We start from the raw sequence: 26,561 nt of genomic DNA, 5'->3' as shown, positions 1-26,561 counted from the left end.
AGAGCACGATGACGCATGTGGAGAGACTGCGTAGCTCGAATGGACCCTGAACGTATGTGGGCGAAGACACAGAAGCCCAACACCAAGCGACAAACGACCCAGAAGAAGATCTAAAAAACGATGGTACGAGAGCTGGAGCTCAGGATCGCAGCAGAGACAGTAACAGAAGAAACAGGACATAGTCCTATAAAAAGAAGAAGAAGAAGAAGAAATTTAAGTTAACTGATATTGCTCTGAAAAATATCGAAATAGATGACAAGGATATTCGTGTCATTAAAAATTTGTACTGGAATCAAATTACAGTCAACTGTAAAAATTGGAGATAACTACACCGATGAAATCTCCATACAACGAGGAGTCAGACAAGGTTGCATTTTGTCGCCAACATTGTTCAATGTGTACTCGGACCAGTTATTTAAAAAGGCACTTGAGAGACAGCCATATGGAATAAAAATCAACGGGGAACTAGTTAATGTGATTAGATATGCAGACGATACAGTAATTCTGTCAGATAATATTGAAGGTCTCCAAATTCTGCTTGATCGTATTCACGAGGTAGGAGAGGAAATGGGCATTAAAATAAACTCATGTACAAGAATTCATCTGTACTTATTAGATATCTTTTAAAACACCCTTTAATTATCTACGTTAATTTCTTTCAATTATTTAAATGTTATCATAAACAAATATCTTTCGTTACATAAATATTATTGACCTAGATTGTGAGGAGTAGTTATACATACAGTCACGGTCGGTGTTTACTATAAACACCTTTCAGGGTCGCCGCTGACTCGGCACTTTCAAATATACTTATACAATCAAAACATAGTAAGGGAATCCACATTCCACATTCCACATTCGTCATTATACTTTCTTAGACGTAAGATTATTCATATTAAAATAGTATCATCTCCACTCCGCGAGACGACGTCGCGTAGCTTGCTACCAGCTTATACTCATGCAAGTATAATAAAACAACTTAAGCAGTGATACGACTATTAATCATTCCACCCCTCGGATAAGGGTTAACCACCCTTACCGGGAGAAGATGGTCCTAGTAACCCTGGACTATTATACTCAAACAAAACCAAATTTTTAGTGATTAGTCGTGACCCACATCCCGATGCAAAGATTCAATTAAACGGAGTCCAAGTTGAGAAAGTTCACAAAGTGACATATTTGGGAACTGTGATAACAGACCAACTAGATCCAAACATAGAAATAAAACGTAGAATAGCAATGACTAAAACTACTTTTAGGAAAATGAAGTCATTTCTTTGCAATAATCATCTCAGTTTAGAACTAAGACAAAGAATGGTTAAGTGCTATGTTCGGTCCGTACTTTTGTATAGTGCAGAAGTGTGGACGCTAAAAGTATCGATCATGAACAGAATTGAATCATTAGAAATGTGGATTTATAGACGGATGCTGAAGATACCTTGGACAACAAGAAAAACTAATGAAGCAGTACTAAAGAGGGTCAATAAAGATAGAGAACTGCTAAAGACTGTTAAACATCGAAAAATGTCTTATCTGGAACATATAGTGAGAGGAAGTCGATATAAAATATTATAACTGAAGGGCTTGGGGGAAAAAGGTAACAAGCCACATAAATCTAAAAAATTAGATTTCCTCTAAAAGATACCTGCAAGTGTGCAACGAAACTGCTGATCAATTATTTCAGCTATTGATAAAGAGATGGCGCCTCTATACGCGAATTTCTTTCTTAACAATTGCCAAAATTCAGAACTTTTTGGTTAGAAAAGGAACATGCCACATGCCACAGGCGATTTTCAAGATGGATGACTATAAATTACGCCGAGCTAAAAGAAAAGTTGATTTTGAGAGTAGTAGTGGAAGTGAATTCTCTGATTTTGATTCAGATGACGATCTGAATGATAAAGATTACAGTGTTACTGAAAGTGACTGTTCAACAGAAGGAGTTACACATATATTGGTAAGTTTATTTCTATGCGGCTTATTCCCTTTTTTAGCAAAAGATTTTGTTATTTTTAAGCTTAATATAGAATTTCATATTTTACCTATGTATCGAAATATGTATTGTTGCCTTTACGTACAATACGTCTACATAACGCAGTAATGTTGTGTAACTACGATGTGTACTGCGTTATATCTCCGACTGCAGTATTTTTGTTCATATGCCTAGCAGAATTTCTACGAAAAATGTGTGTGGCTTATTACCTTATTGCAAAAAATTATACATCTTTTTTTTAGTACGAAAATGAGTCCAACGATCCCTCGGATCAGAAACAAGATATTTCTAGAGGTTATCTAAGTTTTCCAGAAAATTCAACGCCCTCACGCTGGAGAAAAGTTCATCCTAAGAAAAGGGAACCTAAAGCTATTGGAGAACCATTTAAATGCAAACACAAATGTAGAACAAGCCTGATAGGGAAAGAAGAAGAAATTTTTCATGCATTTTGGAATCTGGGGACTCGACAGCAACAAAATAACTACTTATTTGGTAGAATAAAATGCATTCCCAAAAAAAGAAGTTACCCAAAAAAAATCAAACGCCAAACATCTTGTAGAAGCGTATCATTTAAATATTATATAAAGATTAATGCCACCGACAAAAAAGTATGCAAATCTGAATTTTTGGCAGTTCATGGTCTCCAGCAGTCAAAAAAGCGGATATATAATATCTGTTGCCAAATAAAGGAAGGAAAGTCTACTCCAAAAACTGATAAGCGAGGAAAACATACGAACAGAAAAAACAAAATATCTGAAGAGAGAATTCTGTCCATCCATCGACATATTCAAGCAATACCCAAATATTCCAGCCATTACAGCAGGCAAGATAACCCCAACCGTACTTACATCAATCACGATTTGTCCATATCATCTTTATATACAGATTATTATATACCTTGGTGCAATGCCAAACATATTGTCCCAGTGAAAGAAAATTATTACAGAAGAGTTTTTTGCTTGCAATATAATATAGGATTTAAACTGCCAAAAACGGATACATGCCAAACATGCGATTCATACAATGTCTCGCTCGAATCAAATAAAGAAAATGCTGAAGAATGTCAACAAATTAAGTTAAAGTTAGAGTTGCATCAAAGAAGGGCTGAGGCGATGCAACAGGACTTGATAAAAGAGTCTGCACATGCCAAATTAACAGATGAAAAGGAAGAAATTTCATTTGATTTACAACAGGCATTGCCAGTGCCGAATTTTACTGTGGGAAAAGCATTTTATTTGAGAAAGGCATGGATGTACAATTTGGGCATCCATAACTGCAACAGAGAGCAGGGGTACATGTTCACTTGGACCGAAAATGTGGCAAAGAGGGGTAGTGATGAAATTGCCAGTGCACTACTGAAATATATCGAAATGTTCCTAACAAATACTGACAATAAAGAGCTTATCATTTACAACGATAACTTTGGGGGTCAAAATAAAAACTGGGCTCTGATGTCAGTATATATGCAACTAGTCAGAGAAAAACAGTTTTTGGCTATCGAAATCGTTTTCTTGTAAGTGGGCATACGCGCTTACCCTCAGATCGTGATTTCGCCCTAATTGAGAAGAAAAAGAAATTTACGGCACAAATCTATCATCCCAATCAATGGTGCGACGTTATAAGAAAAGCCAAAAAAACAATCCGTTTGAAGTTATCAAGATGCAACAAAAAGATTTTATTTCCTTTGACGAGTTGCAAAGGCAAACTAACAGAAAACAGACGACAGACGAAAAAGAACCTTTACGTTTTAGTCAAGTTAGATGTTTTAGATTTGAGGCGGATAAACCTAACACAATGCTTGTGAAACACTTTTTAAATGAAGAGTTTAAATCGGTCAATATTGGTAAGCGAGGAGTAAAAGATGGAAATCGAGTAAAAAATTTAAGAGATCTTCCTCCAAAATATACCACATCTGTACCTCTTAACGAAAATAAGCTAAAAAATTTAAGGGAACTCATGCCTTATATTCAGTGGCGTGCTGGCCATATAAATGAATCGGTGCAATCACCGAGAGGCCGCGGCCTCGTGAGGCCGGTCAAATAGGTTTTCACAAAAATTTTTAGATGTAAAAAAAATATTTTTTTTTTATTTCTAATCGGATGTTAATTTTGCTAATAATATTAATAAAACATTTAAAAAAATCAAATTTTTTTTTAATTGTGCAATACAGTTTAAGTAAATGAGTAAGACTCTATAGTCTATATACATAAATAGATTGCTACAGATAATATTATTTATTTTCATACATACAAGTATATTATGGTTTTCCAATTTCCTTCAAACATGTATGTACTCTGCAGAATTAAAAAATGGAAAAATGTGTTGCTCATTTTTGACCGAATTATTGAAAGTACCTATCTAAAAACGATTTGATCAAGACAAATCAAATCGTTTTATGATGATATAAGCACTCTACATCCTAGAAATTTTGATAAAATAAAAAAAAATGGTATACCTTTGGTGGCATTTAAATCATTTACTGAAAAATTAAGAAAGTTTTATCCTACCGTATCTGCGACTGCAATTAGAGAAGAACTCATGGATTTTGCTGATAAAGGATTGTATGTATTAAAAATAGGATTTTGCAAATTACTGAGATTATAGAAGATGGAGTTAATGATGAATATGTTCAGCCTACAGAAAATATGAAGGATGCTAATATTAATCCAAGTGATAGTGAACATGAAGTAACAAATGACAATGTTGATATCGTGAAAACCTCACCTCCGTGTGGTACTAAAAAGTGTAAAGATTGTATAGCATGCCGTTACGTAGTTTTGCATAAGTACAACTTATATCAGTGTGCTTATCCAAATTTAAATATGTAGTATAATCGTTGATTGAAATATAAAGCATTTATTATTTACGGTATAATATAAAGCATTTATTAACTCTTTCAGTGACACAAGTATCTTGCGAAAATGCTTGTTAACATTGAAATATATAAAAAATCGGTTAAGAAGTGCTTTAACACAAGATCACTTTTATGCTAATGGCTATAGAAAATCTATAGATCACTTTTATGCTAATGGCTATAGAATATTTATGATCAAATAATCGACGAATTTGCTCAAAAATATATTTTAATGCGGAAATTATTGATCGAGAGTTAAGTAATTAATTTATAAAATAATTGCAAAAGAATATTTAGATTATTGCGTTGTATTAACATTTTAAATATTGTTAAATTAAAGTATTTGCACTGTACTTGTATTTGTACTCTCTTGTATAATTGATTTACTAAAATGCAACTTAATACAAAATACATGCAACTTGTACATAATTGAAAAATTCTCAATTTTATTTTACTTGTACCTTAATTATGTACATCAAATTCATATTATAGTTATTTAGGAAATTATGGTTTCTGCCTTACTGCATACAATATTGTGATACATGTCAATTATTATTTGTAAGATTTATTATCCTTAAGAGAAAAAATATAGCAAATTGAGAAAAAATCATTGAATTCAAAATTTTATTTTTGATTCAAAAATAATTTATATTTTTGTTTTCTTTTGTTTTTAAATACCGAATAAAACATCCTAATAATAGAAGGTAAAATGAGGATGGGAGGCCGCTTTTCTATAAAATCACCGGGCCGCTTGAAAAGTTCCAGCACGCCACTGCTTATATTCCTTTAGTTTTTCATGACTTTTACGTTGAGCTGGGCGTTCGACAACAGTCAACAGACCTCGCAGAAGATTCGGGAACGGAGAATTTTGACTTGGACGAGTAAAATAGAAACATCGTCTTAGATAAGAAAATCTTACAACAATGTTTTTGTAAAAAAGGAGTAAGCCACGTTGCTCAAGAAAAATATTTTTTCTCTTTTAGTTAAGAGTTCCGTTTGTTTTTTTTAGTTTGTAAATTGCTTATATTCAGAATAAAGCTTCATTTAAAAAAATATTGTTGTGTTATAATAAAAACTCTGATTTAAGGATTTGATTGAAAGTTTCAAACTAGGTTTTCTCCATTTTCTACTTTTGTGGCTTGTTACCTTTTTTCCCCAAGCCCTTCAACTGATCCTTAAAGCTAAAATAGAGGGCCGTTGAGGTGTCGGAAGAAAAGAAGTTTCTTGGTTAAAACACTCGTGAATGGACTCAGATACCAAATGCAGGACAATTATTCCATATTTCAGAAGGTCGAGAAGCCTTCGCAATGGTGATCGCCAACATCTGATAATTCTGATATGGCACGTGAAGAAGAAGATATTGCTCTGAATTCTAATTCTAATATTACTCACCCAGTTCATCCCTGTTTAGTGTAAAGAAGTACATATCATCCAAGTCGACGTTACCGAACACAGTAATTTTATCAATAGGCGGAAGATTGCTGATTGCTAAAGTTGTGAACTTCACCGGAAGGAAAATCATTTTTATGCTGGGTGGAAAGTATCCTAATAAGTGTGTATAAAAGTAATAGTTTATCTGAAATCGAGAAAGTGTTATTATAAAATTACGCTAAGGCTTATCATTTAATCACACAGACAGAGGCGTAACAGAGGCCCCCGCAGTGTGAAGCTTGCGGGGGGCCCCAATCGATCAGGGACCCCATCTTGTCCTCTGATATTATGTAAAAATCTGTTATAGGTATATGACTTTACTTTGGGTGTTTAAATTTAAAAACGTAAATTTATAAATAGGCGTATTTGGCAAGTGTATCATCTCATATCTAGAAACTTAATATTTTCCGGTCTCACGAACTTTATGGTGACGACCATAAACTATAATGCTTCGTAGGTGACTATTGAAAGATTTGAGAATTGCAATTTGCCGAATTTTAGAATAATATTTCTATAGCTAGAAATGAGTTTTCTCTTTAATCTTTACCTACGCTTAGTATTTCGATACAATTATCCAGAGGCGTAACAGAGGCCTCCACGGCATGAAGCTTACAGGGGGCCCCAATATGTCAAGGGCCCCATCTTGTCGTCTAATATAATATTATGTAAAAATGTGTTGTTATATTATTTGTATGAATACGTTTTTTAAGCAGTGCAGTATTGAAAATGAAGTTGTCCATCCAAATTAATAAAATTTTAGATATATTCGCTGATAGTACATAGCGCACGAAGAAAATTGTTCATCTCATAGAATAATACTATGTACTAATATAATCATTTAGTAAATTTTGTTCTATTTTATTCTATAGGTACCAGTAAAGATAAAAAATGTAAGTCGTCATAAACAATGCATGAATACACCAATAGTCAGTAAATGGTAGTTTTGGAGTGAAAGTATCAGGTCACGATGGACGTATTTGCTTAACAATTTGGATTTAGGTTCTAGTTACACTCCACTTCCGACACTTCCGATAAGTTGGACTTATGCCGTTGAATGCTGTTACTTCGGGGGTGACACCCCTCCTTGGGGTGAAAAACATACGTTTAAAATATAAAATACGTTTAAAATTATAAGCAACTTTTGTTCGAGTTTCTTTATCAATGTTAATACTTTTCAAGTCATTTGCGATGTTTATTTTTTAACAAAAAAAACAAAGTTTTCAGACGGGTTTTTCGCAAATAACTCAAAAATAAGTATTTATCGAATTAAATATCAGATATCGAAAAAATATTTGTAGCAAAAATGTAGTTTATAAGATACAAAAAAAATGTGTACTTATTCATGTAGTCTATCGACACAGTTACAGCACAGTTGAAGCTCATGAAAAATTATTCTTATTCGTCCAATTCCAAATCGAATATTTCAACCTGGAATAACCAAAAAATTAAGCACTTTTCTTAAAACTCATTAAATGTTTCCAAAAAAAAAAGTTTTATTTTTATTTTTTATAAAAGTTTCTTGCACCAAAACTGTGCGAGCTACGCTTAAATAAAGTTGGCCCCTTTTTTTGGTAAAAAAAATCGTGAAAATATGCCCCTATTTCGTACCCCAAATAAAATTTATCGTTATCGCTTTACCATTTACTTTAAATATTTATTGTTTAAATAATCTGTAAGTGTGACCGGCTCGAAGTTCTTATTTTTGAAAAAATTTGGGTTCAAGTAAAAAAAGTTTTTTTATTTTGGAAAAATGACTTTTTTCAAAATAACTTGGTCTTGCTTTTATAAATATTTTGGCTTTATGTTGTTTTTCTGTAAGACAAACATTGGTTAAGATATGGCTGTTTAAAATTTGCAAATACTAGTGATTAGTGACTCGTTCAAGCTCTTTCAGCTAGATTCCTTTTAAAAATAAGCACTTTGAACCGGTAAAACTTACAGTTATATATACAAAAGTTAAGTAATTTGTAAGGCGATAATGATTAGTTTCATTTGGGGTGCTAAATATTGGGAGATTTTCACAATTTTTTTACCGAAAAATGGGATTAACTGTGTTTTGAGCGTAACTGGCTTAGTTTTGATGCTAGAAAGTTTTGTAAAAAATAAAGCAAACACTTTAAAAAAGTTCTAATGAGTTTCCCCGAAAAGTATTTCATATTTTTGGTTATTTTACGTTGAAATATTCGATTTGGAATTTAACAAATAAGAAAAACTTTTCATGAGCTACAACTTTTCTTTTACTGGGTATGAAGACTTCATTTTTGTTTCATTTTTTTTATAAGCTAGATACATTTTTACTAACAATATTCTGTTGATCAAATACTTACTCTTTGAACTATTTGCAAAAAATCAAGTAAAAACATGGTTTTTGTTGAACAATAAACATTTTTACTCATAAATAACTCGAAAAGTCTTGAGTTGATAACTTCGGTGGTGACACTGAAAATTACACGGTATCGCCATATTTTACGTTCATTTACTGGGCTGTAAAACATGTAGGTATTTGTTACACATGTTGCATTTAGTAATTTTTTAAAGGAGCCCCATTTCCAATTCTGCGGTGGATGGCCCGACGGAGTTTGTTACGCCACTGCACACAGATACATAGAACATAATGGTTATTAATGCATTAATGGTGTTATTAAGATGATTACCCCCGGAAAACAAGATAATCCAGTCAGAGGGCCTCTGGGCCGAGTGATGGATGTGCTCGATGGGCGTAATCATCCGGTAACGCCAGTGATTAAGCCTGGGTTTACAGTTTACTTTAATCGTTATATCGACACTCACTTCATCTTTTCTCGTTAGAGGTCGTACTTACTTTATCGTGTCCGAACTCGGACATGTAATTTATAAAATTTCGGCCCAGTATCGGGCTACGTCGGTTCCATGTTCGTTGGCGAGCCACAAATCTTCGAGGGTACACCGATAAGGACAGTTTTTGCATGTAAAAAGGTGTTCCATATTCTGCGTTTCTCCACAGTCACAGTTCACATTATCTTGGTCTATTTGTTAGATTTTCATTAAATTTAAATTAATATATTTTCGCGAGGAAGGCAGCCAGTCCCAACTCTAGATATTTTGCTTTATCGCGATAGAAAAGAGGTTTGCTTGATAGCACAAAAACCGGATCCTTTTTGTGATTTTTGGAAAGGCAAAGAAGTGAGTTGCTCGACAACCAACGGCTCGCTAGTTTGCCGGTGTAACAGCCTAGCTTGTAAGGCTTTTTTCGTGTATGGACTTGGTGCAGTGTTAAATGCAGCTGAGGGCCCTCTAGAAGACCAAATGCAAGGATTGAATTGGTAAGTAGACCTCTTTGCGCCTCATTTAATTATTTTATTCCTTTTTTTTTTTTGCTCATGTTTAAGTTTTTTTATTGAACCGGTGTCAAAGCTCCTTTAGAAAACAAAGAACCAGCCCCTATTTGAGATCCTAGCATCAAAGATCGCACACTATTTTCCCCCATTTTACCATGTTTGATTTTACTGGAGCGACCCTCGTTCTTATCCTATTCATAGTTTTCCAAGTTTTAAAGTCTAAAGACTGGCCGGTCCATTGAACCTGAGGAAGAGGAAAATACTCGGGCGGTTAATCCTTCACTGTTCCAAGGAAGCTTTTCCTGGATTTCAGTCGCTCTCGTGGTGTTCGAGCTTTGTATAAGGCATGCCGCTCGTCCGCAATCTGTTTAAGTTTCTCTATATGCTCTGCAACGCCTCTGCGTGTTGAGGGTTCTGCAAAACCCGCTGCTTTATATAAGCTTGAGAGTGGTGTGGGTTTCATGCACCCCGTTACTATCCTGCATGTTTCATTTAGCGCAGTATTGACTTGTTTAGCGTGGGTAGATCTGCCCCAAACTGGGCACGCATATTCAGCAGTTGAGAAACACAGTGCCTGTGCCGTTGTTCTTAAGACGCCAGGACATGCACCCCATTTACTTCCCGTTAGCTTTCTTAGTATGCTGTTCCTAGTTGTTACTTTCCCTCTCGTTTTTATGCAATGTTGTCTGTAGGTGAGGGACCGGTCCAGAGTTACTCCAAGAAATATAGGTTGGTCTGTGTGCTCTAGTATATTACCATTCCACACAATTTGGAGTTTTCGCTTGGCTTCCTTTGCACGAAGGTGGAAGGCGCAGACTTGTGTTTTAGAGGGATTGGGTCTCAAAAAATTTTGCAGATAGTACTCTGTCATTGTTTTTAAGGTATTTTCGAGCCTCTCCTCAACTTCTTCAAAGCTATCTCCTTGAGCTCATATTGCGAGATCGTCAGCATAGAGGAAATGCTTGGTTTCAGTCGGCGTAGGTTGGTCGTTTGTATATATATTAAAAAGAATTGATGCTAAAACACTTCCCTGTGGGAGGCCGTTCTTTTGGACTCTCCACCTACTTACTTTTCCCTCCAGCACAACGAAAAAACGTCTGTTTTGCAGTAAGGAATATACGACCTTACCCAGATGATTGTCATTGAGAGTGTCGTATAATTTGCGGAGCAATGTTTTGTGTTTTACTGTGTCATAGGCTGTGGGATAAGGTGCTTGTCGACATTTTTTTCTATTCTGGCGAAGATATGAGCCTCTCATATAGTTTGAAAAAGTGACACAACAGCGAAATAGGTCTTTAGCTACTGGGATTTTCTGGGTCCTTTTCTGGTTTTAACAAGGCTATCCTTGATTAGGCTATCCTTTAGATTTTCTCCATGATTTTGGAATTTTGCAGTCTTTGCAGCACGTGTTGTAAAATTGCAAGATCCAGTTTTTTGCTACTTGGTCTAGATGCTTTATTTGTTCACTGCATATATCATCCACACCTGCAGCTTTCTCGTTTTTTAACCTGTTCATACCGTCGTGGAGTTCTTTTAGTGTAAAAGGAGCTCCTAGGTGGTTTGTCTCCTGATTCAATCCTCTTCTAGTATATGGGTCTTTATATGTGTTCTTAGTTCTTCCATTCATAAGGAGTTCAGTAGCAACTTATTTTGCTGGAAATAAGGAGGTTCTTTTGGGTTACCCCTAAGTTTTTTACAAGGTTCCATGCTATTTGAAGAATATGTTAGAGGTCGTTAAATGCATGCGTTGGTATATTTTAATATATTTACAACGAGTCGGTGCATTTTGATTCAGTTCAGTCTTCTTATGAGCCTCTCTGATAACGAAAAAACCTAGAAACACGTGTCAAGAGATGGTAAGAGACTCGAATTGAATCGAATCGAAACCGTCTATGTTTATTTTGATTGAGTTACTTACGGTAAATGGAACAGATATTTCTGGATTTCTGGTAAACTCCTTTACTGCATTCAATCTAGTTACCATAGAGTCCGACTTGACATCAACTGGCAATGGTAGTGCAACAATACCGAATCGATTTTTAAGTTGAGGTATTCCATTTACATTCATATTACTCAAATCTGCTATAGATACCAAAAACGTGCCGAGGTTAACAGGAATGGCCATCTTTTTCTAGAAATAAAAAACTTATTGTAACGAAAAAGTTACTTTTGACCGATCTCAAATAACGGTTGTAACTCTACTGACTAGACCATTTGATAAGCGCGCGGGGCGAGGGAGTAGGTGTTCCAGGGGCCTGATTCTAATTCATTTCGACAGTCGCAATTTCATTTCGACACCGCGCGATTCTTGGGGATATTAACCTTATTATGTTGAGACTGCTCAGAATTTGGGTTGGCGCTTCGGTTTCTTGGATTTTGTTGATAGTCTGGGAAAATTATCGAAAAAATACCATTTTTGGGAAAAATTATTTACCAGCTATTTTATTGCTAAAATCGAATCTTAAGATTGCATATATTAGTAATATGGGGTATGACAAGTCCGCAGAAAGTGTGTTATTTTATTTATAAACAAATTAGCACTCCTAAATCTTCTTTTTTTTTTTCAATTAGTGGTCTGTAACTCCTATATTTTTTCCTTTGAGCCAAAAACACTCAAATAAAAATTCACCGTAATTTAGTTCTGCACAAAGTTATTTTTTTTCCGATTTCCTTCAACAAAAATTTTACTCAGAAAATCCGAGTTTTCCCAAAAAATCTGCCATTTTCAATTAAAATTTTAGGGAAGTACCTAATTATTTATCAATAATTAAATAATTGAAGACATGAAAGATTTATTATAGTAGATTATACAGAGGGGCTAAATTATGGAATAAATTCATTTCTTTAAAACGGACGATTTTGGAGCAAAATCCCGAAAGAGGTCGATTTTTATTTTTAAATTACAATTTTTTGGCATATATTTCATACTAGTGACGTCATCCATCTGAGCGTGATGACGTAATCGATAATTTTGTTAATGGGAATAGGGGTCGTGTGGTAGGTCATTTGAAAGGGCGTTTAATTCTCTATTCAGTAATATAAACATTAATATCATTAGGTATTTATACATGGTTGCCAAAAAAAAATTTTGAATTAAATTAATTGGCGCAAAAAGAAGAATGTATGTAATTTATTTAACTCAAAATACATTGTACTGCTGTCAGAAAATAGAAAAAAAGGTTTATTTCACAAATAAACATTTCTTTTCGCTTAAATTAAATCACAAACAGACTCCCTCCTACCTATTGGCAGTTTGAACTTTTAATTTAAGCTAAAAGCAATGTTTATTTGCAAAATAAACATTTTTTTCTATTTTCTGACAGCAATACAATGTATTTTGAGTTAAATAAATTACATGCATTCTTCTTCTTGCGTCAATTAATTTAATTCAAAATTTTTCTTGGCCTCCCTGTATAAATAATGAAACTAATGTTTATAATACTGAATAGAGAATTGAACGCCTTTGTAAATGAGCTACAACACGAACCCATATTCCTATTTAAAAAAATAATTACGTCATCACGCTCGGATGGATGACGTCACTAGTTTGAAATATATGCCAAGAAATTTAATTTAAAAATAAAAATCGACCTGTTTCGGGATTTTTCTCTAAAATCGTCCATTTTAGAGAAAATGAATTTATTCCATAATTTAGCCCCTCTCTGTATATCAGGAGACCGGCGACAATCTAACCAATAGTTTAGCAATAATTAAAATGTTAATTAAAAAATTTCGGTCGAAATAATAACCAGAAAGATTATGATACACCAGAATAACTATGATTTTCATATAAAAAAGCACTATACCTATTCAACGTACCTTACAGGATTGAAATTGGACCATTTGAGCGGTCTCGGGAATGTTATAAAGAAACAATTTTTTGGCTTATAAACAAATAGAACCCCTCAGAAAATATTAGATTAAATTAAATTAAGTTAACGCTGTTGAAAAGAGCACGGCTTCTGTGTCCTTTTCGAAGAAAAACAAATTGAATTGCGAGGAGTGATTCCAGGTATAACCGGTCAAATTTGACCGGCATTTGCGACAGAGTTATAAACAACAGGATTTTAATCTTTGAACCATTAGATACCTTTTAATTCCGGTCTTCTTTGTACATACAAATTTTCATATCTTCAAGACACTCATAACAAAAAAGATTTATGTCACTGTCACCAAATTATTTAATTATTGATAAATAATTACTTCCCTCAAATTTTAGTTGAAAATTAAAGATTTTGTTTGGAAAACCCGAATTTTCCGAAGAAAATTTCCGTCGAAGGAAATTGGAATAAATTATTAATGTGCAGAATTAAATTACTGTCAATTTTTATGTGAGTGTTTTGGTTTAAAGTTAAAATTTTCGGAGTTTTAGAGCAATAATAAAAAAAAAAGATTTCGGAGCGCTAATTTGTTTATAAACAAAATAGCACACTTTCTGTGGACTTTGCACAGCTATATTACTAATATAGGAAATCTTGAAGATTTTATTTCAGCATGTCCAGCAATAAAATAGCTGGTAATTAATTTTCCTTGTTTTTTACTAATTTTCCCAGATTATTACCTCACATCTTTCATTGAGTTGATGATTCATGTTGTGGACATTCTCAATTATTATATTTCTAATTTAATACTATTCTATCTAATTCCTCAAAACAAGCAAATTTCAATTAAACCCAGCTATATTATAATACCTTTTGATTTAGTTTTCCTTGCAAGAAATAAACAAAACACATCTAAACTAAACCTAACCTCGCTTTTGGCCATTCATTCATCTCCGTGTCAAATAATTTCGACAGTCGCCATCGCCATATTGAAAGCGACTTGTTTAGTGTCGAAATTTGATTTAGAATCAGGGCCCTGGGCCCTGATTCTAAAGAACTTACGAGAAGTGGCGTTCAGAATAATACTGGTGAAATAGAGATGGGCGTAGAGTATTCTGGAATAAAGTATTTTAATATATGTATATAAAGATCTACGATGTTAGTTTATAATCCGGTCAACTTAGACATCAAAATGCTTGGCAAATAACAAAAATTGCCGGAGAGCCAAATTTTGGTGGAGAGCTAGGGTATACCATAACAAATAAAGTTTAAAAAGTCCCCATCGATCCCATGTGTGCGTCAAAAGTTATTCGGGGTCAAAGGTCAAAATTTGAGATTTTTTGGATTTTTTTTGAAAACGGTAAGTTTTATCAAAAAAAACCTCAAACCAAACTTGTAGATCTTAATATTCTCTATAAAAATTGTCCTTACAATTTTTTTCCTAAGAGTTACCATTCCTGAGATATCGCGATTTTAAAAGTTAGTTTATACAAGTATAAATTTATACTTAAGACAAGTATAAATGCCTATTTGTGTCTCTTTTATATAGTATATTATACTATTCTGAAAATATTTCTTCAAAAGGTAATCAGTCCCAAACTGAATTTCCTCTATCCACGTGGCCTTGAAAAACATTTGGCTATACCATGTTTAAAAAAGAACAGATTGTCTATTATAGGCAATGGCTACAATATTGTCCGTAGGTCTGGTTCATAATATTATCTGTTTCTTTTAGTGCTAAAGGTTCAGTTCAAGTAAATATAAGTACTTATTACAAGCGTCTACCATTTAGTACCGTTACCGTTATTTGGCTACAAAGCTAAACAAGCTAAAAATGACGCAGATGTCCTTATAATTGAGATAGCAATTGAAAAATTTAAGGCAACAAACACAACAATTGTAGTTAATGAAGATGTTGGTTTGTTGGTACCGATTACTGCAAGGACTCCAGTAGATTTTATCGGCTTATCCCAAATGCCAAAAGTACATTTTATTTTTACATGCGATAACCGGCTGCGACACTACGTCCCCAATGTACAGAAGGGGCAAAACGTCAGTACTTAAATTATTCGAACAAAACAAAGATTTGACTGACTGCTGTAAAGTTTTTACAGAACTTGATACTACACTGCAAACAATAATTACGGAAGGAATTCGCTTTCTTCTTGCGATTTATGGAGCTCCAAAAAAATTATTTGTCTTGATAAATACCGATACTTAACTTTTGTAAAAAATACGCGAAACAAGAAACAAGTACAACTATCATGTCTTCCTCCAACATCAGCATCTGCTTTTCAACATTTGTATCGAGTATATTATCAAGTTCAAACATGGCTAGGCAATGAACTGAATCCAGAAGACTGGGGTTGGAAATTAATAGATAATACTCTGGAACCGATTAAAACCTTACTCCCACCTGCTCCAGAAAAACTCCTTAACACTATTTTTTGCAATTGCAAAAAAGGTTGTAGTGCCAAATGTGGATGTAAAAAAGTCGGGTTGCTGTGTTCTCTAGTGTGTACCAACTGCCAAGGCCAGTCTTGCTCAAACGTCCAGTTTAGTACAACAGAGGAAGACTCCTGTGATTTTAATGAAGAGACCAATGACTCAGTCACATTTGAACAATTTTTGAACATCCAGCAAGAGGAAGAGGATAAATTCGAAGAAGACTTGACTGTTGAAGTAGACTTTCAAGAATATGAATCTGATTAAAATATCTAAAGAAATCAAAACAATAGTTAACCTAATAATCAATAGCAATATCAATAATCAATATCAATAATAAGGTAATATCTAGAACTTGACCGGTATTGTTTCCTTAAATTATCCTAAAATTGTCAAAACAGTTAGTGGAGTAGGCCTACAGGGGAAACCACGGTAAAAAAAACGCGCCGAGTACACTACCTCACAGGTGGTGTGGAAACGTGTGCATAATAATATCATGTATAATGTGACTCTTTGAATCGCGATATCTCAGGAATGGCAACTCTTAGGAAAAAAATAGTAAGGACTATTTTTGTAGAGAATTTTAAGATCTACAACTTTGGTTTAAGGTTTTTTTTTTGATAAAACTTACAGTTTTCGAAAAAAATCCAAAAAATTTCAAATTTGACCTTTGACCCCGAATAACTTTTGACGCACACATGGGATCGATGGGGACTTTTTAAACTTTATTTGTTATGGTATACCCTAGCTCTCCACCAAAATTTGGCTCTCCGGCAATTTTTGTTATTTGAAATGTCTATATAGACCGGGTTATAAGTTAAATTGTTAAGATAAATTCGAGCTATAAAGATGTAAATAAATTATCTAAAATCCGAACCGATTAAAAACTGTACAATACTACTATTGAAGAATATGTTTTCTTGTTTTTTTGCTGTGATTTTAATATTAATTTATAAAACTAACAATACCTCTATAGACCAGGACGGATCTCTTTTGAGGTGGATGTGAGAGGTGGCATTTGGATTTTTGCAGATTAAGTTAGGTGACAACTTCAATAATTATAATTGACTTATGCTCCCTCTCAAATATGCCCGGAACATTAATAAAAAAATTAAATATTTAAAAATTTCGAAAAATATCGATTATTTTCTAATTTCATTGCTTATAACTTTAAAACGATTTATTTTGGAACAAAGTCATATGGAAGGAAAATAAAGATAATTGAATTTTGTATAATATACGACTGGTTTAGAATGTTTTAAATTATTACCCTTTCTGCAAAATAGCAATAAATAGAAAATAAGGGGGCAAAAAAGACTGTTTCTATTCAATGTTTTTCAACCACTTTGGTTGCACTTAGAATTTTCATAATTGATTTAGAAAATTCTTACAGCATACTTAAACCGTCCACCAAATTTCATTAAAATCGACCTAATAGATTTTGCATAATAATTTTGCAATCTAATTTTTTTTAAAAAAGGTCAAATTTTTTAAAAATTTTCTGAACAAAAAGTAGACCGTTTAGAAGTTTGCTAATTTTTTACATATAAAAAGGTTCTCTACCTATCTAATACACTTTACAGAATCAAAATCGGATTATTTAAGAGGCCTCAGCACTGTTTTAAATTTATAAACAATATTTTGGCTTATAAACAAATACAGTGAGGACGTTTGAGTTGGAATAAATTCATTTTCTTGAGAATGGGAGACTCTGGAGATAAATCCCGAAACAGCTCGATTTTTATTTTTAAATTATAATTTTTTGGCATCAATATCATATAGTGACGTCATCCATCTGGGTGTGATGACCTAAATTATGGAACTAATTTAATTCAAAAAATTGTTTTAATTCAAACCCTGTATAAATAGTTATGTTAATGTTAATATTGGCGAATAAAAAAGTGATTAACCTTTCGATTGAGCTATCACACGGCACCTATTCTCATTTAAAAAAATCATCGATTACGTCATCACGCCCAGATGGATGACGTCACTAGTATGATATATATACCCAAAAATTATAATTTAAAAATAAAAATCGACCTGTTTCGGGGTTTATCTCCAAAGACGCCTATTCTCGAGAAAATGAATTTATGCCAACTCAAACGTCCTCACTGTATTTGTTTATAAGCCAAAAAATTCTTTGTAACTTTAAAACAGTGCTGAGACCGCTTAAATAATCCGATTTTAATTCTGTAAAGTGTATTAGATAAATAGAGAACTTCGTTATATGTAAAAAAATTAGCAAACTCCTAAATAGTCTACTTTTTCTTCAGAAAGTTTTTAAAAAATTTGAACTTTTTTAAAAAAATTTAGATTGCAAAATTATTCTGCAAAATCTATCAGGTCGAATTTAATGAAATTTGGTGAACGATTTAAGTAGGTTGTAAGAATTTTCTAAGCGAATTACGAAAGTTGTAAGTGCAACCAAAGTGGTTGAAAAACATTGAATAAAAACAGGCCTATTTTGCCCCCTTATTTTGTATTTATTGCTATTTTGCAGAAAGGGTAATAATTTAAGACATTTTTAACTAGTCGTTTATCATACAAAATTCAATTATCTTTATTTTATTTCCCTACGACTTTGTTCCAAAATGAATCGTTTAAGCAAAGAATGTAGAAAAAAAATCGATGTTTTTCGAAATTTTGAAATACTTTAATTGTTTTATTAATTTTCCGGGCATATTTGAAAAGGAGCATAAGTCAATTATTATTACTGAAGTTGTCACCTAAATTTATCTGCAAAAATCCGAATGCCACCTCTCACATCCAAAAATAGACCTTTTTCGCAGATCCGCCATGGTCTATAGTCTATAACGTTTACTGAGTTATAATTGTTATAAAACTTAGTTTTATAAAAAAATGTTATTAATAACTAAACCCGACAGTTGTTTTATGTGTTTTTAAAAGCTCTACAATAAAAATGAGTTTTAATGAAAAAGAGAGAATTACTGTTTTATTAATGAGGGCCTATGGCGATAGAAAGAGATCTTATAGTGAAGTAGCCAACTTGTTCAACGATGCTTTCCCAAATCATTCTCCTATCTATAAGACAACGGTACAAAAAATTATAAAGAGCCTTGAAAACTGGACGAGTAAAAGGTGACATTCGAACAAGTAGACCAAAAACTGTTATACATTAAGAACTTAAGAACTTGACCAAAGATTTGCTAATCAATGCAGCATAGTCCATCCTTTCCATCAGATAGTGCAGACTTTAGCAATCATTCCTTGTATCGGCATCATTTAGTTTACTGTTACCAGGATCTGATGATGCTCTGTAAATTATAGACAGCGAAACCGGTTGTCAGAGTATCTCTCTCTCTCTCTCTCTCTTTTATTTTTTCATTCGTGAGCTCACATATGCAACCCATTCAACAGTAAAAACTTAATTTGATCTAAAATAAACAAAAAACAACTTACATTTTTAAAGTAATCGTAGAAGGCCTTGGAAGTAGCTGTCAGCAGAACTTCAGAAAATGTGCAGGTCTTAAGTTCCCTTCTTATAGCAGCCACCTTTTCGACAACACCATCTTCAACTTTTATAGCAAATCGATTTTTTCCATTACAAGATTTGTTACGCCATAAAGTCTTGTCTTTGGTAATTTTGTAGATCTCGACCACCATAAGTCCAGGTATAATGAAAAAGAAGTAAAGATTTTGCAAAAATTGAAGGACGCTATTTTTGGTTTTGATATTCTTGGACATTGTTTTGAGAAAATTGTCGAATGTGTCGCTATTACCTATAAGACTGCAGAGTAGGTTCATTCCTGATAGACCATCACTGATAGCATGGTGTAGTCTGATGTAAACAATCACTTGTCCCTTTTTGAAACCATTTTGAACTTTCCATTGGTCAGTGGCTTTAACCACAACCATCTCCCACAGGTACTTGTTCAGCGGTAAAGGCTCACTACTGTACTCATATGCTAACTCATGTAAGGTGGTCCATCCTCTTTTCTGGACGTCAAGTATACTTACATGATTCTTAGCAAGAGCCTCTTCAGCTAGAAGATAATTATAACCCATCGTACTGTTGAGTGACGTGAACAAATTTTTTATTTGTTTCGCATTCTGGACAAGCTTCGTATCGACGCAGTTCTCAATTTTTTTAGCCATGTCTTCTTCTGTCAGATCTGAATTTAGGATCATGAAAAGAACTATGCTGTTGTCTACGACTTCTCCAACACAATAATAAGTATCTGCATGATTTAGTTCTACTAGACGAGAGCCGTATTTGTATCGTAGAATCACGAAGACTATTTGTTTGAAGATGAAGAATATTAGTAAAAATAGTAGATAAAATGGCAAAACCGGTATTGATGCCACAAGGTACGCCAGTGTCATTTTGTTTACTTTTCTACAAAATCTGAAAGAAAAATTTAATTTCAATTCAAGTATATATGAAACACAAAAGCCAAAAATATTTCCTGGGAAGGAAAATTCCAAGAGCTCAACAAATATGTAGGGCCAAGACAATCAAGAAAAGCATGGTAAAACGCTTAAAAAATCTGAGAACAAACAGAAAAGAAGCGTTATTTTAGAAGAAATATCTTGGATTGAACATTACCCACAAGTTCTGACTGAAACAAGACCGTAATTCATGAACATCATTACAACATCATGAAGTGGAATACCATGAAGACGATGAAATAACAGTACATGATGTCGAAGATGCAATACGAACTCTAAAAAATCGAAAAGCACGCGGATCACAAAGTATACTGAAGGAATATTTACTCTCAAGACTCTATGGAAAAATAATGACAAATAAAATTGGAAAAGAGATGACAGATGTAGAAGACCAAAGTGGCTTTCGTGCAAGTAGATCCTGTATGAACAGCATATTTTCTCTAAAGCAGGTTATTGAGAAAAGATTAGCCCACAACCTTTTAAATCATATAGTCTTTATAGACGTGACAAAGGCATACGATAGTGTACTACTTTCAATTTCTAAAGAAATTCCTATTATTGAGGCTCTGAAGCAATGCTGCTGAATATCACCTATACTCGTCAAAATATATCTGAATGGGGCGCTATCAGTGTGGAGAAGAAAGTGCTATAATATGGGCATCCCAATCGAAGACGAGAGATTGCACACGATACACTGGCTGATGACCAAGCCATTCTAGCTGAAGATGAGAGTGATATAGAACATATGCTTAGAAAACTGGAAGAGGAAGGAGTACACCAAGTGGAGCCTTAAAATTACCTACAAATAGCCTAAAAATTGAAATGGGTACTATGAAATCAACTGAAACCTTAAAATACTTGGGAGTCCAAATGACATCAAAAGCAGGAGTAACGAAGAAATACATTACAGGATTGGGCAAGTAAGATCAGCCACTAGACAGTTAAACGGATTATTATGGAATAATAAAATAACAAAAGAGATATAAGAAGAATCTATAAAACAATAATAGAAAGTATTAGGTCATACGGTTCCAAACTCTGGGAAATAAACCATAGAAACAAATCAAAAATTAAGACCATGGAAATGAACTATTGGAGACGATGTTGCCGGCTCTCTAGACTTGCTAGGGTGAAGAGCAAAGATATTAGGAGAGAAATGGAAATTTATCTAGAGATAATAAACACATTTAACGCCAAAAAACTAAACTGGTATGGACACTTGCAGAGAATTTCTGAAAATAGATGGTCAAAAGAGTTGCAAAAATGGACTCAACCCACTAGAAGAAAACGACGTAGACCAAGACAGTCCTGGAGAGAAGATGTCGAAGATGCAATGACCGCCATAGATTTACAAACTAAATATTGCTCGGACAGAAAACGCTGAAAATTTGGATGTAAGAAACGGCAAACTGATGTATGATAGAACAATGAAAAATGCATAAGAGTCCAAGTAATGAAGCTTAAAATAGGACAAAAGTTTGCTTGAAAATTTGAGAATAACTAGTGGATAGTCCAAGGATCAAAATCTATATGAGCGAAAGACCATGGAGGTGGTTGCCACCCCACCTCGGGGGTGGAAATTTTTTATTTTGTTTTGACCGTAAAAGTTGGTAAAAACATTCACTCTCAGCAAAAAACGTTCTATACATTTTTTGGATCAAATTAATAGTTTTCGATTAATTCGCTATCGAAAGTGTTAGTTTTATACCAAAAAAATCAATGTTTTTAATCAGTTTTCTACTAATAACTCAAAAAGTTTTCGTTTTATCAAAACAACTTTGCTTAACAAAAATATACCTTTTGAAAAAATAAACAAAACCATTTTTTTAAATTTTCTTTAAGACCAATAGTAATCAAGCTATACTTCATTATATGTTAACTCTTCTTCGTCAAATGCTAGATATTGAAGTTTCAAAGTCAAAAGAAGAGAAAACTATGCATTTTTCGAGGATAACTTGTATTGGAACAAACTAATTTAAAGTATTTAAAAATATCTATCTCCAGGAATAAAAAAAGTCTCTAGCTCAAAAATTAAGTGACTTAATAATGTTAAATAAATTAAGTAATAAAAATAATGTCAGTCCCTATTTTTTTCAGCGAAAAAGTGATCGGAAAACCCCCTAATCGCCATCCTAATTAAAATTAGTCATTGACCTTATTTGGTCTTCTTTATTTATGTATTCTTAATAGGTTCTAGAAGTTTGACCGGCTTAGAATGATTAGTTTTAAAAAATGGAGTTTAAAGCGAATAACGAATTTTTGTAGTTGGGTAAAAAATGCCCTTTTCTTCAGAATAAAAAGATTAGTATCAGAGATATGAAAAAATATTTAAATATGAAATTGTAGCTTATTTAATTCTCAAGAACCTGGTTTGCAAAAAATTTTTTTAAGGAACAAATTGTGTGAGCTATTGACAATTAAAACTAGTAATAACATTCAAACACCACCTTTAAGCAACCCTTGCATAGTCACCTCTTTTTGTAATTGAGGATTTTAAAAAGATTTAATAACAACAACCTGGTAGATTTTGTAAAAACCTACAAAATTCTTTTTTGCCAAACTTTCTAAGATAGAAAATAAAAAAGTTACGTTTAAAAAATCAATATATTTTTTTGAAAAAAAAAAGAGAAATCTAATTGGAAGCATAATAGTGTAAGTTGGCGGTGTTTTTAGTCATTGGCCTTATTAATTCTTCTTTATTTATGTATTATTAATATATTCTAGAAGTTTGACTGGCTTAGAATGATTAGTTTTAAAAAAACTGGAGTTAAAAGCGAATAACGAATTTTTGTAGTTTGGTAAAAAATGCCATTTTCTTTAGAATAGAAAGATTAGCATCAAAGATTCGAAAAAATGTTTAAATATGAAATTGTAGGTTATTTAATTCCCAAGAAAATGGTTTCAAAACATTTTTTCTACGGCAAACATTGAGTGAATCGTAAATGAGTATACCGAAAAACATTGATTTCTTCGCTATAAAACTATCGAACTTTCGACAGCGAATAAATCGAAAACTATTAATTTTACCGAAAAAATGTATAGAACATTTTTTGCTTAGAATGAATGTTGTTATCAGCTTTTGCGGTCAAAATATAATAAAACATTTCCACCCCCGAGATGGGGTGGCAACCACCCCCATGCTAAAAGCGCCTTTCCGCATCATATAGATTTTGATCCCTGGACTATCCACTACTTATTCTCAAATTTTCAAACAAATCGATCCATTCTGTAAGAATTGCGAGGTGAAAAGCTTTGGTTCCTGGACTATAACATACTATCAGAATTAACAACCTATCCAGTCATTTTGAAGAAAATCATTTATTAAGGGACTGATATCTTGTAGTGGTGAACTAATACCTAAGTTAAGCAAAGGTTAGAATTCAAAATGTCGAAACAGAAACTATAGAAATCAAAAGAGGTGTTAGACAGGGTTGCGTATTATCCCCATTGCTATTCAATCTGTACAGTGAAGCTATTTTTAAGAAAGCAATGTTTAAGTATATTTAGCAACTATTTAAGTATATCAACAAACGGAAATATCTTGAACAACATCAGATTTGCAGACGACACCCCTATTTTTGCAGACAGTCTAGAAGCACGGCAACGATTAGTAACATCAAGTCAGCATAAAATATGGACTACAAATGAACGTTAAGAAAACCAAGTTCATGATTATTTCTAAGCAACATACTTGAGGAAGGCTAAATATCGAGAGAAAACAAGTAGAAAGAGTGAATAACTACAAATATCTGGGAACCGGGATAAATGAAAACAATGACCAAGCTAGAGACATCAGGACACGCATTGAAATTGCAAGACAAGCATTTATAAAAATAAAAAAATATTTGTCAATCAAGATCTTCTTCTGGAACTGAGGATAAGAGCCCTAAGATGCTAGGTGTTCTCGACTTTATTGTAAGGAATGGAAAGCTGGACACTAAAACTAGATGATATAAAGAAGTTGGAAGCATTTGAATATGGTGCTATAGAAGGATTTTGAAAATACCATGGATCCAACGAGTTACAAATGCAGAAGTGTTAACAAGACTACAAAAGGATTGCGAGGTAATAAAGAACATCAGAACAAGAAAGCTGGTATATTTAGGCCACATTACCAGAGATGCGAAATATGAGATAGTAAGGCTCATAAGGCAAGGTAAAATTAAGGGTAAAATATCTATAGGAAGACGAAGAATTTCATGGCGCTTAGAAACTTAAGAGAGTTTGTATAGTTGCAGCTAAGTAGGTATTTTCAGAGCAGCAGCCAATAAGGTACGGATAGCTGTGTAATATTCTACGGATTCTACGAAGTAAAATAATACATTAGGAAAACCTAAAAGCTTACTTAAACTTAAAACTTAAAAGCGTATGAATAAAAACTAACCTTCTTATTAGCATACATATGACTAGAAACAATAACCAATTACATATTTCTTTGTCCAAATTTGTTTAATTTTTTAATTAATACAAAAAGCTACTTACCGATGAAAATTTATTTCTAAAATGTTTTTTGTTGATTATTCCAATGCATTGTTTTTATTATCTAGTTTTGGTCGGCATTTTCCTGTTGATTAAACTTAAACTTTTGGATAACTTATCAGATCTTCATTCTTAACATGAAATAATCAGGAAGTAGAGGAAGTTAAAAAGTTAGGTCGATGAATTTAGCTGTAAATATTGTTAGATTTAAGTACTACTGTATATTTATGTAAATCGATAAATCACTCTTTCTCTCTCTTCATTCATAGGTCATGCATGAATGAAGATGTCTTGTCTCTGGTCATTTCTTTTAACTCATGCATAGGTCTTTTGCATATTCCTGTAATTTGAACGATCCATCTTGTTGGAGAACTTCCTCGTGATCTCTGGCCTTCCACCTTTCCTTGTATAATAGGTCATTAGTATTGGGAATATTAAGCAGTTGATCAACCTCATCTTCAACGCTCTTGAAAGACAGTCCTTCCATATTTTGGTCATTTTTGCTGTGGCAACTTTTGCTAGATCACATCTACGTTGAATATCCTCTTGTAATGACCCTGTGTTTGTGATCAATGATCCCAGACATATAAGTAGGAGCTCACAACAACAACCTCAGACTGGTCAATATTGTGGTTATCTGTGGATGATTGTTATGTAGTCTATCCACTATCATGATCTTTGTCTTTGCTATGTTTAATTGCAGACCAAATATTTGACTTTCGTGTTCGACCAGTCGTATAAGATCAATCAGTAATGCTTGACTACATATCGCACCTCTGCCCAAAGAGTGTCATAAGTCAAAAAAGTAAAGTTTCGAGAAAACGACGTTTAAAGTTTGTCCTACAACATTTTCGGGTTTAATTCAAAAACTACATACAGGGTGATTGATTAGTGGGGTAAAGCTCAGTAGATCCGTTATGGTAATAGATAGCAATAAAAATTAATAACAAAAATTATAGCCAACTTTGAGCTTCACATTTTAAAATTAATTAGAATATTACAGGGTGTTCGATAACACCGTGGCAGACCAAACTTATGTTTTTTGAAGATATTCTTCTTTAGCGGCGAATCGATTGAGGGTAAAATTGTACATTTACCGCGCGCCTGCGCACACTGACAGTATGTAGTTCATTGCTAATCTTTCAAGATAGGTATGTATGTATCTGTAACCGTGCCAATAAGTCATTAAAAGAATATATTAGTGGTTTTAGGAAATGTATTATTTATTATAATTCTTGTGTTTTTGGATTAATAAAATATTATGTAAGCATAACATTTTTACACTATATGTCGCCGTGTTGTCTAATTATATCCGAAACTTACATATCTATTTCTAGAGCCTCGATGGATTAGTTAGAAATGCGTTAGCACTGAGATTGGAAGGTTGCGGGTTCAATTCCCGGGGGATTCAAATTTTTTTTTATGTTTGGTTGTTTTAATTAAAATTTTTTGAAAGTGGTAGATAAGAAAGTTAGTTTGATTTTTAAATCAAATACAAATAACCTTTTAAGTATATTTACTTCGTTTAAATTACCTATTATATAATAGAAGAATATCTTCTTACGTGCGTACATAGTACACACACATTCTTTTTTTAAATAGAATACCCTATATTGTATCTTATATTCGAAATCTTCTTAACTTCCCATTACAAAAATATAAAAGTATGTTATGATATACAGGGTATTTACAAAGTTATAACCAATTTTCTATGAAAATCGTAACAAGTTCAGCTCCCTGTATAAATAAAAATAAGCACAACAGCAATGGTTTATTGGCGCCATATTTTTTTGGTGATTGTGAAAATT

The 26,561-nt window shown here is 33.2% G+C and overlaps 1 protein-coding gene across 1 annotated transcript in view; it reads right to left on the bottom strand.

Moving 5' to 3' along the window:
- LOC114333828 (uncharacterized) overlaps nucleotides 1–24,872 on the bottom strand; it is a 32,178-nt gene extending 7,306 nt beyond the window's left edge. Inside the window, exons 1-4 of the mRNA XM_028283820.2 lie at nucleotides 24,757–24,872; nucleotides 19,285–20,230; nucleotides 11,514–11,726; nucleotides 6,240–6,423 (exon numbers count right to left, since the gene is read on the bottom strand). Coding sequence (XP_028139621.2) covers nucleotides 6,240–6,423; nucleotides 11,514–11,726; nucleotides 19,285–20,208 — 1,321 coding nt within the window. The 5' untranslated portion in view covers nucleotides 20,209–20,230; nucleotides 24,757–24,872. The remainder of the gene's footprint in view (nucleotides 1–6,239; nucleotides 6,424–11,513; nucleotides 11,727–19,284; nucleotides 20,231–24,756) is intronic.
- Nucleotides 24,873–26,561: the final 1,689 nt, after the last annotated feature.

This window comes from Diabrotica virgifera, chromosome 5, assembly GCF_917563875.1.
Source record: "Diabrotica virgifera virgifera chromosome 5, PGI_DIABVI_V3a".
In the NCBI taxonomy this organism is placed as follows: domain Eukaryota; kingdom Metazoa; phylum Arthropoda; class Insecta; order Coleoptera; family Chrysomelidae; genus Diabrotica; species Diabrotica virgifera.
Note: the sequence above shows the minus strand (reverse complement) of the source record. Positions and strands in the feature narration are given on the sequence as shown.